Raw genomic sequence first — 20,564 nt, forward strand, 5'->3', positions numbered from 1 at the left:
GACGCATGTTGGACTGCTTCTTTCCTCGCATGTTTAAACTTTTTTTTAATTGTCCCGTATGATGTAAAATATAATATATGCATGATATAATATGATATATAATATACATATATGTGGTATAATAATATTACGTAAGAGATACAAATATATATATAATTATATTATAATACACATAAATAATTGCTAATATTCTTCGATTGCTTGAAACCTTTTCTTTTTTTTCAATAAACTAAATTTTGCAATTTTGTAAGATTTAATATGAATGACAGAATGATTTTCTGTCATTCTGAATGTTGTTTGATGGTGATAATGGTATTTAATATGTTATCTTTTTTGCGATATTGAAGTTAGATAATGAAGAATGTTCTTACGTCGACACTATCGTTATTCGGCTGATAATGGCTGGTTATATATATTCGTTGCAGACAGCACATCGAGTGCAGATAAATTGGTTGGTAAAAGATAGCGAGCTGGTAAAGTCGACACGAAGGATATTTTTGTAGCAGCGAAACAGAAGTGGCAGAAGCTAGGCTTTACCTGGCTTCTATGCATGTGATTATTACAATGTCAGTGGCGTCGCGGCAATATATCTCCTATACACAAGTTTATTTAAATAATAGAAACTTTTATTAAATAATGATGTTAATCTGAAAGAACTATGCGAATCGATTTTTATATTGTATTAAATTGCTAAATTCTGCAACCACGTTCTTTTCGCAGTCCATTGAGAATTATGTTTTCTTTAAAAAAAATCTATTTTGTTAGCAATCTTAGAGAGGAATTTATGCAAATTTAATTTTACATATATATATTTTGAATTTGAAAATACTTTAAATATATTCGAATACGAAATAAAGACTACTAACATAAGTTACGAAGAAAAAGTTGAATGCTCTCTCTCTAATTTAAATTATCAAGAAACAAAGAAAGCGAAATTAATAGAAGGATATTAATTACATAGAATACGCATTTTTATACATATATCTATATATTTACAAAGATTGATATATTATATAAATATTATTATACTGGAATAATAATATATATAAAATTAGTCGCCCAAATTCGTGTTGCATTTTATTTAAACATTGATATCATTATTTATTGGCAGTAACATAAACAAACTATACTATGCTATGAACAGTTATATATATATATCTCTCTTGCTTTTTGCAGGAAATATTTTATATGTCTTAGTTAAACCTCGATATTAAAGAAGATTATGACGATTGTTTGCCATGATATGAAATAATCGTGGTAAATATTGTTTATATTAAAAGTTCTTGGATTCAACAATGGAATAATCAAAAAAATAATGCCGAGAATAGTAACATGATATTATAAAATATGTACAAGACATAATTTTGCTATGTTCTGATTGCATATAGATGTACGTATATAAAATTTTTACTTTAATCGACGTAATTGCGCAGTTAAAAAATACATTGAAGTAATTCTGTATATAACATTTGTCAAATAAATAATTATATATACTACACAATCGTATATATAATTATTTTATATATTATATATATTTTTTTTTCTTGTATCAAAGAAATTCGTAATATTAATGTCCAAGAGAGTTAAGACGGTGGAGTTGCACTGTCGGATCGGAGTTGCGATGGCGCTGCTTCACTGTATGCAATATCGAAGACACTTTTCTTTTCGAGAAGCTGTTGATGACGTAGACGAGTGCCACTTTGGAGCGGTGCAACGGTGCTCTCCGAATGCAGCTCGTTCTCAGATTGCTTATATTGCGATGTAGATGGTTGTATTTCGAGAGATCTGTCAGGCGACAGTTCCGGTGATGGATGCGGCGCTGGCGGGGGTGGATGAAGGTAAAAGGGCGGCGGTACCCTCTCGTATTTATATTCCGAATGTTGCAGCAAACGATGCTGGGTGTCCGTAGAAATCGGCGGTGTTCTGGCAAATATCTGGATCGGCGGATCGTCCTCAAGATTACCCTCGGCTTTTCTTAACCGTCGTCCTTGGCGCACGATAGCCTTCAATTGCTCGGACTCGACATTTATTAAAGGTTTGATCTTGCGTCTCGTACGCGGCGTCACTTCTGGAGTCTTGTGTTCTATACTTTGCTTCTCTTTTTGCTTAACTGTTTGTTTCAAGCCTCTACTTACCCAGCGTGGCAACTGTTCCTCGTCTTCCGCCGTCTTCTTTTCCAGTCTCTTCTTCTCGGTCTCGTCGCGTTTTTTATTATACCAGGCCATGTACTTCGATTGCGTTTTACTCGTATCGATCTCACTAGTTTTCGAGGGAATTGTAAGTTTTTTGTCTTTCTTGAATTTTGATTTAAGCAGCTCAGCTTGTTTTTGCGGATGCTCCTCTTCGCTTCGCGATGTTTGTTTCTGCGATCCGCCGTCTCTAAATTTCTTTTCTGAATCGCCATCAATGGACTTACGAGATCGATGATGAGAATGACTTGGCGTACCTTTCTCCTTTGACTTTTCATCAAGAACGCGTTTTCTCTCTTCGGGTGAAGGTATCTTTGGTCGCTCAGGTTTCTTTCTTTTCTTCGCAGAGCTTTCGAAAAGCTCCGTTTTTCCAGCATGCTTCTTCGAAATGCCGTTTTTACTATCTTTATTTTTTATTTTATCTACCTCGATGTCTTTGGTTTTCATTTTGTCCAGAGAATTTTTTATTCTCGTTTTATTTATTTTGGTATCCTCAGTTTTTTTTTTATCTTTTGTAAGATCTATTTCCTCAGCTTGTTTCAAAGACGATTTAATTTTACTTTTGTTATTTTCTTGCATAGGTTCGAAAACTTTTTCAATCTTCTTAAGAGATGTAGCAATCTCACTTTTACATTCCTCGTTCTCTTCTGTTATCGGAAGGATTTCATCCTTAACATTTTCTTTTAACGTGTCACTTAATTCTTTAGTGCTTACAATTAAGAGAACTTTATCTTGAATTGTTGTCAATAAATCTTTTATATCCGATTTTATATTATCTTCTGATTCTTCAAATTTTGACTTAAAATCACTGTCCTTTTTAATCTCACTTACTTTTTTCAAGTCATATACGGATAAAATTCTTTCACCGTTGGAAGAGATTTTTTCGGATGTAGTAGCGATCTCTGTGTCTGTCTGTGATTCATTAATTGTTGCTTCAATCGCGATCGAATCCTCGATATTTTCAATTTCATCGAGCGATATGTTACTGCCTGTATCCTCTCCCATTTCGATTTCTACTCTTGCATCTTCTCCGTCTTTAAAAGTTCTTATTTCAGACATACCCGCTATTTCAAGGCTTTCTTGTTGCTGCCACCTTTGCCGATGACGCGGAGTATCATAGGGTCTCATAGTCAGCGTTGTTTTCCTGGAAATATCACTGGATGAGTCGCTCTCCTCCAACACATCGATTGTATCATCAATAAAGCTGCTAAAAATTGAAACGCTTACGTCTATTTGATGCTCTCCATTGCCTCGTGATTCTGCAACGTCTATATTCTCAGCAACTGTCGCAGGTTTATCCAATTTTTCTAACTCACTGGTAATTGACTTTTCTAGATCTGTATCTTTCGGTAATTGATCAGTAGAAAGTTCTTTATCACGTATCTTTTTTACTTCTTTATCGGGTATTTCCTTTACTAAAGATGAATCTTCCGCTTTTTCTTGAAATTGTTCAAGGAATGATTCTTCTTTTTCTTTTGCAAGTTTAATCGTTTTTTCTAATTTTGTTTCCTGCAACTTGGATATTTCTTGAGAGGACATACGCGATTCTTCTTCACTTTTTTCTTCGCTTTCAATCTCTGTCTTTGGATTGGGATCATCAGAGCGTTTCAATTTGTCTGTATCTTCCTTTACAATATGTATTATTTCACCAGATTCAGATTGGCTTAAATCATCTTCTTGACTTGTATCATCAATATACTTTAACGTTTTATCATCGATTGAAAACGCACGATGAATGCCAGTTAAGTTTACGGAATCATCTAAAGATGATCGCCTAACATTGAACGATTTTTCAAATGTTTCAGTTATTGATTCTACGTCTTTCTTCATTTTCTCTAAATCTTGAGTCACATATTCTTTTAGTATCTCTTTCGGTTTCTCAATAACATTTTGATATCCGTCAGTATCTGACTTTGTAATTTTCATTTTCTCATCACTTTTAATTGTACGTGACGAGTCTTCTTCGTTCTCTTTCGGTACTAATTTTTTTATCATTTTTCCATCATCTTGTTTAGTACCTATTGTAATTTCTGCTGAAGGCATTTCCTCTTCACTATGTTCTTTCATGGATTCATGACTTAATTCCTCTTTTTGATCACTTTCAGGTTTACATACAATTTTGTCTTCTTCTTCTGCATATAATAAGTGCGTAACATCTTTAATGTCTTTTAAATCTTTTTCCATTTTCGATAATGATGTGATAGTGTCGCTATACAAATCGTTCTTCTTATATTCTTCTATTTGTTTGACATGATGCTCCATGACATCATCCGATATTTTCGGACTTTTTACATATTGTTCCGGTATATCTATTTCTTTCCTCATAATTTTTTCGACATCTTCTAACGTTTTTAATTCGAGTGTATCATCTAATGTAATTTTTTCTTTTTCTAACATTTCTTTTTCGATTTCATGTTTCTTTGTTTCTTCCTCATGTTTTTCGGACATGTAAGCTATTTTGTCTTCGATATCATTTTTATCAATATGCGATGATGGTCTCTCTATTTGATCCTCTTTTAACGTTTCTAAGACAGGCGAATCTAAAGGAATTGTTCTTTTTTTGCTGTCCAAATCTTCTATATTAGACGTTTCAAATTCTCGTTTCTTTGCAGTGTCTAATGTTATCTCACTCTCTGGTTGTATGTATTTTAGATCTTGAAAAAATAAGATATCTTCGACGATTTCTTTTAATGTTACATGATCTTTGCCACTATCGGAACATGCACTTTGTCCAATCTCACTTTCAATAGCAGTTTGCATTTGATGTTCCATGTCTTTCTTTTGTGTTTCTATTGTAAAATCATCTGAAAATTGTATTATTTTTTTATCGTTTACAATGCCCTTTTTATGCGTGCTTATATCCATCGTTGAATGAAGCGCGGCTTGTCGATCGGTGTCTTTTCTCTGTGGTTCTGTTACAAAATCATCGGAGAATCTCTCGCTCACGTGATCTAATTTCTGTTTTTGCTGACTCACGTGATGGGATGAAATTTCTGAAGAACCTGCACTTCTTTTGTCAGAGTCTCGACCGACGAACAAGTCCTCCTTACCGTTTATTCGATCGGAACTTGTACTCGTGCTGGGTTCTTTCGAAACGTGCTTTCTACGGCCGATAGTTGCTAACTTATGCGTACGTGATAATAATTTAGCAGTCTTCTCGATGCTTGATCTGCTATTTTCTTTACTCGCGGCATTCTTACATTTTTCAGGCTCTCGATCCTGTTGTGCGATTTGTTTTTCACGTACTTTCTGCGTTTGTTTCTTTGTTCTCATATGGCTTGTTTGTTTGTGCTTTGCAAATTTTTGACGAAATTCCGATTTTGATTTCGTCGGTTTTTCAAACGGATCTTCGTATTCGGTACTGCCAGGACTCATAATCTGCGGTTGATGATAAATAAATTTTTCAGTCTTCGCCTCTTTTGCTATGTCTGGAGAAGTTTCAAATTGTTTGCGTTTCTTTGAATCATCTATTTTCTTCGATGTACGTAGATCTTTTTTAAAGTCTTCCGATGTCCTCGATTTTTCTTGATTCGTACTTTCGTCCCTTGTGGCTTCCTGTATCTTTTTATCGGCGAGTTTACTCAGTCTTTTCGTCAACGTCGTGATTTCTTTCTCTAAAACCCGAAAACTAGGTTTTATCACGGATTCTATCTTTTTTTGTTTTTTTAATTTGCTTTCTTTCCTCGAACTCTTTTTCTCCACCCTTTCTTGAATATATTTTTTATTATCGACACTTATTTCCGGCGATGATAAGCTCTCCGTTTCTTTTGTATCGAAAGTTTTTTCATCTTGTTGTCTACCTACTTCTATAGACGACGAGGAGCCATTTTTCTTTTCACGCAACATTTTATATGCGATGCTAGTCTCTTCGATGGGCTGTTGACAAGTTTTCACCGACTTTCCTTCTCTTTCATGACAAGTGCTTCCGTTCTCGTCAAGAGAATCCGATATTTCCCGCAGTATTTTAGGCTGTAAGGATGCCTTTCGTCTTTCTTTTACTTCTTTTACCTTTTTCCTCAAGATGTTCAGCCGTTTGTCAAAGCATGGATTTTCCTCTTCCTCGATAGGCGACTTCATCCATAAGGTTCGTGTTCTCTTCAATTTTTCCTCATCGTAGCGTTTCTTTGACTTCATCTTTTTTCGGTTTCGAATATCCTCGTCAGATTCATCGTTGTCGCTTCTGCTTCGTATATGTCGTTCCGTTTGAGTTGCAGCGGTTCTTTCGGTCTGTGTAGCAATGACCGCTTGTCCAGGAAGACTTTGAGTCTCTAAATAACTCACGGCGTCCATCGTGATGCCACCAGGGTACCTGGATTCTCTCTCCAAAAGTAATCGCGTCAGCAGGACGTTCTGTCTCGCCAGTTCCAGATCATGAAATGATTGCATCGTTGCAGATTGCACCGTTTGGTCCTTGGGGACCGATGTTTTATCCGATATCCCAGGCATGTTCATCGAGATCTCTTGACGATGAACCTCTCGCATTTGTGATTCCAGGTCTATCTTCCGCGCCGCATATCCATCATCCATCGTCAATTTTTGAGCGTTAGAATCTAATTCCTCCGCTCCTCGACGCCTATCTTCTAATTCTTCCGGTAGAAGAAGAATTTCTTGTTTATATTGATATAAATTTCTTGGATGTTGATGAGATTCGACCGTGCGTAGCACTTCGGGTTCCTGCATTGATAGTTCTTGCCGTGCTTTCTGATCTTGCATAAACCGCTGCAAAAGTACATCTTTGCCATCCACTATAAAAGTCGTCGGATAATGATGTTGATTCGTATCTTCTACTTGTCCTCGCGTTACTAATTGCAGTACCTCTGCGTTTCCTTCGCGGTAAAAATGTTGTTCTCTTACCGCCACCTCGTTATTTGATTCAGGATCGACATATCTGTAATGTAATTCAAAAGAGGAATATGTAATCTTGATATTACTAATCTTTTATTTTAATGAGAAGAAAAATCTTACTATAGAAGGATATGTTTTATAAATTTTTATGGGAGTTTTAAGAAAAAGAATTAAAAAAGAGTAAACATTTTTAATTAAAATTGATTTGATTTTAATAATATATATATATATATATATATATATATATATATATATATATATATATACATGCGTGTAAATGATATATAAAATTTATTATATTTAAATAAGTCAGATTCACTGTATAAAAATCTGACAATGTTAATGCCTAAATTTCTAATGTTTTAATTTAAAAGAAAAATATATAGAAAAATGTGTCATATATATTATGTTTTGAGGTTAATTTCTATTTAATTTTGTTGTACAAGAAAAATTTCATTGTTTAGAAATTATTAAAAATTATCGCCAAATCGCTATCGATGAGTATGATACGTTCTATCCACCTTTGTCTGTAAGCTTGATGCAGGATGTCCGAACCACGTTCCATTTCATGTCGTTGTAAAGAATCCGCGTCTGTGGCATCGTAATCTCTAACTTTCCTTTCTTCGACATCTTCCACATACATTCTCTCCTGCTCCTCCATTCTTCTCCTTCTTGAAGGATCATGGGCCGGGCCATCACGTAACCTTAATGACTCTACATTTGCTTGATCAATGGGAGGACGCTCCGAAATATACACGACATCACCAGGGAGCGATGCTAAGCCACCATTCTTAATATTTCGACGATTAAATTGCCAGTTTCTTTGAGCTGGATCTGCGCTCCAAGCTTGCTTTCTTCCATTCGATGTAACTGCGTATTTGTGTATATTATCATTTTTCAAATAAGCTGAAATATCTTTTATATAAATAGCGATGACTTTATATAAATTACATAGCATGCGTCAAATAGAATTGTATGCAATTAAAGTATCAATTGCAAAAACTATTTTAAAATAATTGAAAGATTTTAAGCGTTTCAAATTAATATAATTGTCTAGCGATAATTACTCTCGATTGTAGCCATTGGTTCTCGATGAAGATGCCGTTTCGGTCGACCATTAAATCGAGCGATAAGCTTTTCCGACGAGTATATCCTGCGCTTTCTAGGTGCCATGTAAAATGGACAACCCGGACAGATGCAACAGATAATAAGTGCTGCAATTGCCAACAACATCAGTAGGCCCAGAATAATCAGTAACCAAAAGAGCAATTTATTTTCCGCTTTATACACAGTCTGAAAAGGAACTTTGATCTCTCATTTCTCTAAAATCGAAGATTGTCAACGAAATTAGAAAAAAAATATGATTCATATGATAAAAATTTGCTCAACAATAATTTACAAAGTGCTAGATTAGTGAAAGAATATCCGAGGTAAGTAATAAAAAAATTAACACCGATGAGATTGAAACGAATATGACTTAATTAACGTTTACTCACTACTTCCTCGTGAACGTTGGTGATCGTTTTGTTTACGTAGGTCCGCGTATTATCTCCCCCTTTGTGAATTACCCTATCGATTGGCAGTTTCGTGGTAATTTCGTCGTTGTATATTACAGATACGTTGGTAGTGCCTGTGCCGCCAATAATTCCCACCCCATTCGCAGCTAATGTATTGCGAATTTTTTCTACATCTACCAGGGGTGTTCCGACCTCAGTTTGCTCGACGCGAGCTATCACGATCGTTCTGGCAGCAGATAACAAAACAGATTAAAAATATGAGAGATTTATGATCGATTAATAAAGCATCCAATGCTAATTTAAAGATTATATTGTTTTTACCAGAGGGGATTCTTAAACAGATTTTTTTCAAATATTTAGATTTATATGCTTCTTTTTAACGATGCAGAAAATCAAAAGATTTTATCAACCTTTTTCCTTGCATCGATACAGCATTGTCTGTAACGCCTGTTTTATTATCCGGCACATAAGGACGTGTATTCAATACGGTAATTCGTCCACCTGTGATAGTAGCTAATGTCTCAGCAGTCCTCGTTAAATTTGGATGTTCTCCTGGCACAACGAACATCATTATGCGAGCTTCCATGGCAGTTCTTCTGACGATGGAGATCTCTGTCTCGCTCGATAGATGAGGTACGCCTAAAAATATCACGTTAACGAAGAAATAAATGAATACATTTTTCTACTTGGTTAAATAAAAATTGTAATTCTATTTTACAAATTATTTTTATTTTTATTTTAAAAAAGATGCATTTATATATTATATAAATATATAATATTTACCAAGATCGTATGCTCTGGCAGTTAAAGTGTATAGAATATCAGTTTCCGCTCGTCTTCTTCGATATTTTCTTATTTCGTTAACTTTATGTTTGAATTCGATTTCGTTTAGGATACTTTCCGTAGAATTTGTTATATCCGGGAATACTGTTGTTCTCAATACATTTCCTCGTATAGCGTGTTCCGATTGAAAAAATTCTTTATATAATTTTTTCGGAGATTTGTCGTAAACGCTTTGCTTCTTCCGTCTAAATGTTGTGATAGGCGAACATAATATCAATTCTCCAGTGATCTCATTTAGATAAAATTTATTTTCATAATTTCCTTGAATCAATTCGTAACGAATTTCGTTGTTCGGTGGTTCGGCATCGGCGTCGGTGGCCTGCGCACATCAAATAAAATTATAGAAATATTCAAATATTAAAAATGTTGATATTGAAAATTGTATCTTACGATTATAAATCAATACAATCCAAATGGAAATATAAAATTAAAGCTTACCTTTATAATGGCTGGTGTTGTGAAATTTGTCAAATCGGAATTTAATGTAAATTCGTATGCATTTTTCTCAAAAATCGGTGCATTGTCATTTACATCCAGTAAATTCACTATTAAAAATGCTACGCCCGTATTACCTTTACCGTTCTCGTCGGTTGCATGTACAGTTAATTGCAATTGTGCTGTCATTTCGCGATCTAGAGATGATCCCATTGCGACCGTGATCAAACCTGTATCAGAGTCTATCGTGAAGGCGTCGCTTCCTTGTCCTGTTATGCCTGTGTATTGAATGCTGCCAAAGAGACCGGTATCTTTGTCAGTAGCATGCACCTGTATATTAATACAAATATGATTCTTTTTATCAAGTGAACACAGAGATTAAATAAACTTTTATTAATATATAGATAATATGTATAGAAATAGTTTACATACATTTACACACACGATAAATGTAAGATCTATATGTATTTTATATAAAATTCGTTAATCTTACAAAATATTATAGTAAAATCATTGTAATCTTATTATTATTTGATTAATGCAAATAATTAACATATTGTGATAAATTTTGTACGACAATTTATAATCTCATTTTTATGTGCGCATATTATTTAAAAAAAAAAAAAAAAACACAATTATTATTAAAATTAATACAATTTAATTTTTTTAAGAATGTGATAATTTGGAAAAAAATAATAATATATAATAAATAATCAATTTTTACAATACACGTAATATTTTTTTAATTAGAAAATAAAAATATAAATTTAATTGCCGCGCTTTATTTATGTACTACGCGCAATGATCTCTCTGTCTCTCTCGTGTTGCGTCATTCGCTCGCGCACTCAGCGACATTCGCGAGCCATAGTATAAATAAATATATATTTATACTATATTCGAGCCTCGAGCGAGTAGTGGTGCGAGCTGCGAGAAGCTTAATGTTAGATTGTTCTGCAAAACGCGATCATTTCCTATAATTATTACGATTAGCTTTCGCGATTGATTACTTTTACGATAAATGATGTAAGAATGTCGTAGTAGCTATTTATCGAAGTACGTATTTGCTGGTATATATGGCTAACGTATTTTTTGCCCGAGTAGAAAAGTTTCTGGGAAAAACTGACCAGTGCCTAAAAACCACCCAGTTTTTCTAATCAAAATTTTTCTGCCATTTTTCTTGCCAATAATTAAGTAACAATATTTTTTTCGAAATTTCATGGTCAGATATTAGATATAATATGATTGTCGGATAATTGACCATGAATAATGAAAAGTAATAATATATCAATTGCTTATTAATAATCTGTATATTTCACGTGATTTATACGCGTTAGAAATTTTAATATTTATTAATCTCGCGTAGGGTAAATATTCGATGTTTATAAATCAAATAATCTTTTAAAATGCATATTTTATACGATTTACTTAATTAGTAGCATCGCGATTGATCGCGAAAATAGTGAATGAAGCGATAACATATACGTATCTTGAAATATTACATTCTATGGGTATTCCTTTTTTAATTTTAACTCGTACACTTATCCATCATATATAATATAATTTTTCTCGACCGAGAGTTATGCTAATAACAGATGTAGTACCGCGATGTGCATTTCTGGTGCCTTCCGTTTGAAGTTATTTACACTTTGATAGACCAATCACAGGGCGAAGAATTTTGCACTTCGGAGCGAAAATAACGTCAAATGGAGCATATATTTTTGATCGAACGATTTTCAACGAACGGTTAGTAGATTCGTGCAGTCATGTTTGTTGAATTTCTCGCATCGTTTTCTCGCCGTTATAAAGCGTGCATCGCGTGCGATTAATATCGGGAATGCCGCGTGTAAAGTGCCGCGCGATCATCGTATTCTATTCATTAGCACACGCGCCATCTTAATTAATCGTGTTTCCCGTCGCGAGTGCCGTAAAAAGTAATAAAGGATGGTTAAGAGAAGAAGAGAGGCCCGGGTCCGCGGAAAACATCGGCGGCGCAGCAACCGTGAGGTTAGTACAACTTGTTTTGAAATATAATACACTCGCGTACATGCATATATACAGGGTGTCCCAGATTATTTGGGACAATACTCGTGTGCGAACGAAACTGAGTCGAAAAGTTCTGTATCATTTTTTTTTTTTTTTTTTATAACGCTTAATAAAAGACTTATTATTGAGTAAAGTCTGGCCGATCTTTAGCCGGGCGCCTGGCTCAAGGTTGGCGCTGATTGACCAGACTTTGCTCAATAATAACTCCTTTATTAAACATTATAAAGAAAAAAAATGAAAGATGACTTTTCGACTCAGTTTGGTCCGCTTTATCTGCACACGAGTATTGTCCTAAATGATCTGGGACACCCTATATATATATATAGGATTAAAAGATTTTAGTAGTTGTCCCTGCCTTGTGCCAAGAACGCTTCCAATAAAAAGTGATTTTAGAAAAAATGATGTTTGAATTTAGATTTATATTAAAAGAAAATAATAAAAAAAAAAAAATTACTTGGATAACTCGTGTTCCAACGGTGACATTTTCCGGCAATGTAACTTCATAAGATTCTTCGTCGAATATCGGCGAATTATCGTTAACATCTTGTATAAATATAACGACCGCTGCTGTTGCTGATAGATTTGTCGCTGGGCCAACCTCTTGAGCAACAATCTATATCACGCATTATATATTTAGACAATATTTATTAATTATTTATTGTTAATTAAATAATTATTTTGACATTAGAAATACATACCTTAAAGGATAAACTTTTATACATCTCGTAATCGATGAGCGTATTGTCTCGTACTGTGATAATAAAATCTGCCGTACGTTCAGCAACAGTCGGATTTATCTCGAAAGTACCATTGTTATTCCGTAACTTTAACGCGAACACACCAGCCTTACCAATATCTTCATCGTGAATTTTAGCCGAGTATTGCTCGGGAAATGTTATCACGGAACCAGGTTCCAAGTTTTCTGGTATTGATGCAATGTAACTATAAATAGAGAAAGAAAATGTGCTTTAAGTATAAATAAATATCATAAATATACACGTGTAGCGCGACAAAATATAATTTGTTGATAAGAATTTAAATTGTCTATATTTTAAACAGTGAGAATAATATGGGCGCTATTGTATGAATTTTAACTTATAGTTATAAACGTCAAAAAAGCATAAAATAATATCGACAATTTGTAAGATATACCATATAAAGGCATAGTATGACAAATTACAGTTTTATTTGTCAGAAATTAGATCAAGCGTTCGTTCAGAAAAAAACGTTACTCTGACTTTTACGTGCTCGTTATCAAAATTATTCGGTACCAACTTATCATTTTCAAAATATGGCGGGCTATTGCCTGGTTCTCCAAGAAGGAATCCGACTTCGACGACTGTCGCCTGAGCTGGCGGCTCGTCTCTAGATCTTCGTATTTCCTCAGCTACCACAGTCAGCACGACCGGTGCACCAATATGAGTAATTTGCGTAAGTTCCTCTAAAGGCCTAGCGAGAATAATCTCACCTAAACATTGGAAAATTTGTATGGGCTGTTAATGATTGATAAAAAAAAAAAAAAAAAAAAAAAAAATCTACACGAGATGATTTGACATTTCTTGGAGAACCACTGTAGCTAGACTATTTCTAATATGAATAAAATATCACGGATAATAGACGCGCGAATTCTCTTATCCTTGTTATTTCTTCGTTTCGATTCTTGTACCGTATACACGCACGCTGACCAGCAATAATTTTACATAATGTGCCGGTGAAATGGACGTAAGAAATCGTTCGTAGCAATAGATGGATATATACATCGTTGAATGTAGGTGGAACCCGACACGCAAGGACCGTAGTACGTATCGCATGCTCCTTGCCACGGAATGATAAGCATCGCAAGTTGAAAAGCAGAGACTGACCCCTAAGAACAATCGATACTTGGCCGTAGACTGTCCAGACTTACTCCGACCACCTTTAGCGCCTTCTATTTACTGCTCGCCAATTTTTCGCCTTCTTGCCTGAATTATTTGGACTTTTATGAAAAAAAAAATCCAATTTGTCAAATATCAGATGACAGATAACAAGGATTTCGCCAATATTCATATGTTTGCACGGGCGAACTTGAAGATACATGTGTAGATTGGTTACTTAAAAAATTTTTATTAATTTTACGCAAAAATCAATCTCGCGTTAATTATACAAATTTTTGTCCTTTTTACAAAACTATTCTTTATATGTCTAGCAAGTGTAACTTCGCGTTTTTGTTTTCTTATACGTCGTGTTACAGTTTAGGATATTTACATCTCAATATATAATAAATTTCTACAAATCTACAACTTACAATCTGTATATATTCTTAAAGATTTTCATATAAACGGTTAACTTTAATACGATAAAATAATTTCTGTTTGAGATTGTTTATTCGTAAAAAAATGTGCACAAATTGTAGAAATCATACAATCACATACGTGATTTCTTTCACAAACTTTCAATATATGCATAGAACAAATGATTTTGATATCAAGGAATGGAAGATCGGCGCTGAACAAATTTCCCTGCTTAATCATTGTCCGGTGCTTTTCGCAGAATAGGGTCAGCTTTGAATAGTAAAAGAGAATATGAATCAACGCCATCGTTACTTTTTCCCGAGATCGAAACTGTCAGAGAAATAACGCTCGACGTGCGATAGATTAGAGAATTAACGATGACTCAACTCGTCGAGTAAATTAATTACACGTATATTTCTTGTTTGCATTTGCGCGATAGTAAAAATTTTTTTCACCCTTTATCGCGTTTCACTCATATAACATAATTAAACCGTACGATTAAGAATTAAGAAATGTAGGGAGTAAATCAATAATCGAAAAATAACAATTTTTTCAATTCTCCCAAAGTTCGAAACAATTTCTCAGCGCGTTCAAAATAATATTAGTTGAATACTTAACCAGTTGTTTCCGAAATGTTAAAAAATGGTATGAAAGGGTTGCCTTCGGATACCAAACCATATGTGATTTCACGCGGCACTCCTTTATCTCCATCTTCCGCGTGAACGCGTAATATTACGTCTCCCTAGAAATGATATAAACGTGACTTAGAAAAATTGCATTAATTTTCCTATGAATCGATAATAATATTAATTCACAGAGAAGCATATAATATTTTTTCATCTATCCTAATGTAAAATCTATCGTAAAATCCATCGCTATCTATCATCTTTATTATCTGCTCGATTAGCATCAAAGTAAATTAAATTATAATATATTTAACTTACAGTTTGCACAGAATTATTAAGCCTAGTTAAAGGTGGTGCCAAGGTAAAAATTGGTGGCACGTCCTGTACGTCTTGAACTATGATAACAATATTCAAGCCTGCGATATTCCTAGTATCTTTCCCAGGTTCCGTATAAGGATCCTAATTAGAAAGATATTATGTCAATATGTGTAATATTGTATTTCGTATTTTATTCGTAAAAGCAATTACGCATACCGTCGCATAAATGGTGAGGGTATACATTGATTGCGTCTCGAAATCTAATTCACCTATCAACGTAATAACTCCGCGTGTTTGCGTTGGCGTTTGTCGCTGCCGAATAGTAAAAAGTTCTTTTGGTTGCTAAAACAAATTTTAAAGCGATTTTACATTTTACATTACATCTTATTAATCATATACTAAATATCTAACTGCGAAATAATCGTTAAATGCGTACCCATAATTCGATATAAACAGGTTTGCCGCTCCAAGAATTTGCTCGTACGAGAAGATAATCTAATTCCGTATCTGGTTTAGTATCCTTTTAACGAGATATTGAATTAATTTTTAATATTAAAATTGAATATTATGTGTTATAATAATAGATTATGTGCTAATATCAGATAGATAATTAGTAATGACGTGCAAAATAAAGAGTTTGTCTTTATTATACTCGAGAAAATAATTATAGCGCTAATCATTAGTTATTTGAGAAAACGTCAATAATTACCTCAGGTACCATTATTAAGGAAGGAATGTGAGGAAATATTTTATCACGCGACGTCGTGGCATTCGTTGCGGAAATGGTAGCCTGCATTGAATTTGAGTCTCCCTTAGTATCCCGAACCCTAACTGCAAAATCGTGAAGACGTCCAGGCATAAGGCGTTTCGTTAAGATTACATTTGCCTGGCAGACTTTGTTGTACAGCGTACACGGCAGGTTGTCGATTCTTACAACGGGCGTAATTGTTGCTGAATAAAATATAGAATTTATTATGTTTTATGTTCTTATCGTGAATTGGGTTTAGCAATGATTTTGATATTTGTAGATTTTTTTTTTCTTATTACCAGTTATCTCAAAAACGAGAGGAAAATCCGCGTCCTGATCGGTGGCGCGTAACCGAAAGATTACGGAATCGACCTCGGCATCGGCTGGAACTAATACCAATCCCATATCCGTAGATGTATCAAAACGTGGTCGAGCACTTTCACCCCAACCACAAATGAGCCCAAAATAAATCCACACTTTGAACCATGCTTCTACGAGGGGCATTCTAAAAATGGCAAAACATAATTCTCTTTATATTCTATATTTAGATAAAGATATTCGAGAGAAAAAGATAAAAAAAAGATTTAGAATTAAAGGACACTGAACTTTTAATTTGCAAGGTCTTTCTACGTTAAATATAAAATAATACGCAGCAAATAAATAATACTGTATCTCTATAATTCGCACGTAATCGACGTTAATAGCGAAAAGATGCCGAGTTTCGATACGATTGTATATACATATCGATTTTATGATCATAAAATGAGGTCGCGAATACTCATTGTTGCGTTTTAAAACAGTATATCAATTTTGCTCAACGTTACGGGTATGATTCACGATAAAGTATGGAAACGTGAAAATATGCAATTACGAATTATTATAATTACATATAAAATATTTATCTTTTTCTGTCAATACCTTATATTTTAATAGAAATTAAATTATTATAAAATAACGATTTTAAGTGAATTTGCATTGAAACAATATTGTAAAATCTGCGCTTATTTAGTATTAAAGCACATATTGCTAACACATTTTTAATTAACACATTAAAAATTTTACGCGTTAAATATATTTACGCTCACTGTCAATTCTGGGACACTCTATGTAACATGACTCGTGTTGTAATTCTCATGTGGACGAAATCATTCTATTAGGATTGAATTTTTTACGAGTGTCAATATAGTTTAGGCGTGATTGTTAAAACGAAGGTGCAAATGTGGGTCATCGACTACTCCTTTACAACGGAATAATATTATTGTGTCTACACATCATCTGTTTCGGCAGGCAGATAAATTTTATGATAATATATTTTACTATACATCAGATAGTTTATCAGATCTTTCTTCCTCTTTCTCTTTAAATGAACGAAATATATACTGTAATGTAAAAGTTTTTTCATTTATTCAAGATAGCGAAATTTATAAAAGCATATTTGTTAAACATTTTAGAATCAATTTTTTGAGAAAAACCTTTTTTTTCTATGTTTGATCTTTTTTAATGCATTAATTATCTCGAAATTAGAGCAGCAGAACTTGATGAGTTGAAAGAAGAATTGAAGATAATTAAAAATAAATGTTATTTATATATATAATACATCTATAAATATATAAAGTTTTGATCAAAAATTTTTAAACGAGAAAATTTATTTTACTCCGTACAATTTATATCTGCTCTATTTCTATTTACAATAGATACTTTCTGTCAATGTCTTGTGCCTTGACATTGCATAAATATTTTATCATTTAGCAGACGTAAGACATTTAATGAAATATTTAGTATGATCGTTCCGCACATAGATCCACAATAAGAGTCTTGTTTGTCTAACGATGAAATGGGCTTTAACGTATGGGCTGTCCACGCGCATACTGTGTCGCTAATATATTTTTACCGGTCAGTGTCCATGTTAAAGCGATCGATAAGCTTTTCCTTTTTCAACGTATTTGTGAGCTGTGCCGACATTATTGGACACTTGGACCAAATTGCTTATAAATATATAATAAGTAAATGAACGCTTGCGCTATGTATATTATGCATTTGTGTTGCCGCAAAGTTTCAATGCACGTGAGGGATGTCGATATGTCGACTACATCGACATTTCGTCATGTATATATAATGCTGATATCTCATTGCAAATGAATAGAAGAGTCATTAACCTTCCAACTCTTTCTCTGATTATGTCCTCCGTAAAATTGTATATTACAAGAGAATTATTTTCCAATTTTAAAAAGTTTGTAATAGTCGTGATAACATATCAAATTATTCAAAAGAAAAAATATAGTAAAGAGGAAAATATTTTTTAATATAATATATTATGTTAAATACCCTTGATATGTGATATTAAATGTAAAATTTGCAAATATTATTTTGTTTTAAAATAAAAAAATTAATGATTTTTTTTTTTTTTTTTTTTTTTTTAATTATTCGATATCTTTCTACGAGACAGAAATCAAATACAACATTATTTTGTTTCCTTACAATCCAGCACTTATAAAGATAAAGCACAATAATGATAAAATTTTATTAATATTGTAAAATTTTGTGTTATATATTTAATTATTGTATTATATTATAATTAAATAATATATTAATAGTCAAATCGATATCAAGCAGAAGCTATATCAAAGAAACTTACACGTAAACTTACCTGAACACAGAGAAATCACGAGATCGTCAAATAGTTCATGTTTATAAGAATACTCATAGATCACAGGTGGAGTGAATTTTTTGGCAATGCAATAACGCACAGGTTTTCGAAATAAAAAAATTCGCGATTCTTTCTTCGTCTAAAAACGATGCTCGAAAATAATTTAACTCTCGTTTCAATGTTTTCGACATTGTATTTTTCACCATTTTTCTTTCAAATAATTATTTTCGCGCGACTGTTTCAATTTTGTACGCTTATTACTTTTCTTCGAGAATCGCACTGGAGAGGATCATTTGGCGAACAATCGTATCCGGAGACAACATTCTCGAGATTCGTGTGGAAGCACACTTCGCGCGGTCGCGTATGCCACGCGTGTGAAAGGGGTTGTACTGGTTGTACTGTTCATCCCCTACGTTGATGTGGCTCTACGAGTCACGTGTACGTCACGATTGGCGATCATCCCCTCCATTATAATTTCAAAGGTATACTTACTACCTGTAACTAGTTATAGCTGTGGAGAACTACATAGTACAAATTTTCAATTTAATCAGATAAAGTAATCATGAATGGCACTTTATAAATGTTCACCATCGAATGATGAGAGATATTTTTCTTACTTAGATATAATTGCATGAAAATATAGATGAATTTTCCCAAGGATGTAGAAATAATATTATTACGCAACCTATGATTGTGTTATAAAATTATAAATTAAATATATTTTTCATGAAAATAATAGTTTACGGATAATTTTACGAAAATTTCTTATTAAATATATGATAAAATATATAATATTTTTTTTATTATTTTTATTGTGAAACTTAACTTTTTTAAACTTTTTAAACAATGAGTTGAGGAGGGAGGTTCTCTATTACATTAAAACTTTTAACTATTTGGCAAAATATTATATAAAATAATTAATTTATTATATAAATTGTACGTCTATATTAAAAAGTCTGTTCTTAATATAAGATATAAGTAAAAAAAAGAGTAATTTACAACTCGGATAATTAAGTATCTCGATAAGTCAAATAGTAGCATTTAATTGCGATCCCCTAAAGAGAATTTCTAAATGCTAGTTTGCGTGTTTATTGATAAAAGAATACTGATAAATATTACAAACCTAATTTCTGAAAGCCACAGTTATAAACTAACGCGCCTTATTTTAATAATTCAAACAATAATAATGACATTTAAGATACATATAGAACAGTACTAAGTACCTAAGTGCTTAAACTAAAGCTATAAGTATTCAAATTATAATTTTTAATATTTTATCATTATTGTTTTATTAAAGAATTATTATTAAAAAACGGGGAAAATTTTGATTAAATAAATGTAGTTACAAGGTTCTCGCATTTTAAGAATTTAAAAAATGCCTTCCTTTTTTGTATTTTAAAAATATTATTGAGGAAGGATAATTTTTATTATTACCGAATATATGTCATAATTGCGGATATATATGGAAAGTATAAAAGACGCTGTAACGCCCTGTCGAGGGTTTGTAACTATGGTGAGGTCAACCACTGACCAGTCAGTTATATAGCCACCTTGTATTAGCATGAGGTTGCACGCAATCCCGACGTTCAGGAAGACGATAAGAGAATAGGTAACCGTTTCCTCGGCTACCTAACTTTTCAACCCGTGACCTGCTACGTATAAAACAATCTCAATCATTTTTGAGAGTCGCTCATTTTTTGTCGTATATGAACTATGCTATCAGATGCCACAAATATGATACGGGCGCGATTAACTCTGTATTTTTCTGTCAATACCTTTCCCTCCAATTTTATATCTTTTTTAAGCAGAGAAGATTTTTAACAGGGAGAAATTTGAATAATATGGGGAATTTATTGAAAAAAATTATTTACTTCCTTATAAAAAATACAAAGATGTACAAAAATTTATTGTACAGTAGATCGTTGTGCGGATACTTGATCTCGCTGTGGAGTTTAACATTAACATATTATAAATTAAATTGTTTATCAAAACTTAGCATTCATTAGTAATAAAAGTAATAAAATATCTTTCTTACATATCATACCATATGAATTAAATATTTATTACTTCTTATATATTAAGT

At 33.0% G+C, this 20,564-nt stretch overlaps 1 protein-coding gene across 1 annotated transcript; it reads right to left on the reverse strand.

Moving 5' to 3' along the window:
- Nucleotides 1-1,249: 1,249 nt before the first annotated feature.
- Nucleotides 1,250-18,570, reverse strand: LOC138932440 (cadherin-86C-like). The gene is made up of 17 exons (XM_070294303.1): nt 18,482-18,570; nt 16,134-16,339; nt 15,796-16,037; nt 15,523-15,606; nt 15,303-15,428; nt 15,087-15,227; nt 14,761-14,884; nt 13,148-13,340; nt 12,571-12,814; nt 12,327-12,485; nt 9,833-10,159; nt 9,335-9,713; nt 8,962-9,190; nt 8,531-8,777; nt 8,102-8,327; nt 7,556-7,904; nt 1,250-7,077 (listed from the first exon to the last, which is right to left on the reverse strand). Exons 2-17 carry the CDS (start codon nt 16,336-16,338, stop codon nt 1,584-1,586), a joined length of 8,769 nt encoding a protein of 2,922 aa, XP_070150404.1. The 5' UTR covers nt 16,339; nt 18,482-18,570; the 3' UTR covers nt 1,250-1,583.
- Between the last annotated feature and the right edge of the window lie 1,994 nt (nt 18,571-20,564).

Source organism: Polyergus mexicanus, unplaced genomic scaffold, assembly GCF_030449975.1.
Source record: "Polyergus mexicanus isolate NDT 795.1 unplaced genomic scaffold, iyPolMexi1.0 SCAF_4, whole genome shotgun sequence".
Taxonomy (NCBI): domain Eukaryota; kingdom Metazoa; phylum Arthropoda; class Insecta; order Hymenoptera; family Formicidae; genus Polyergus; species Polyergus mexicanus.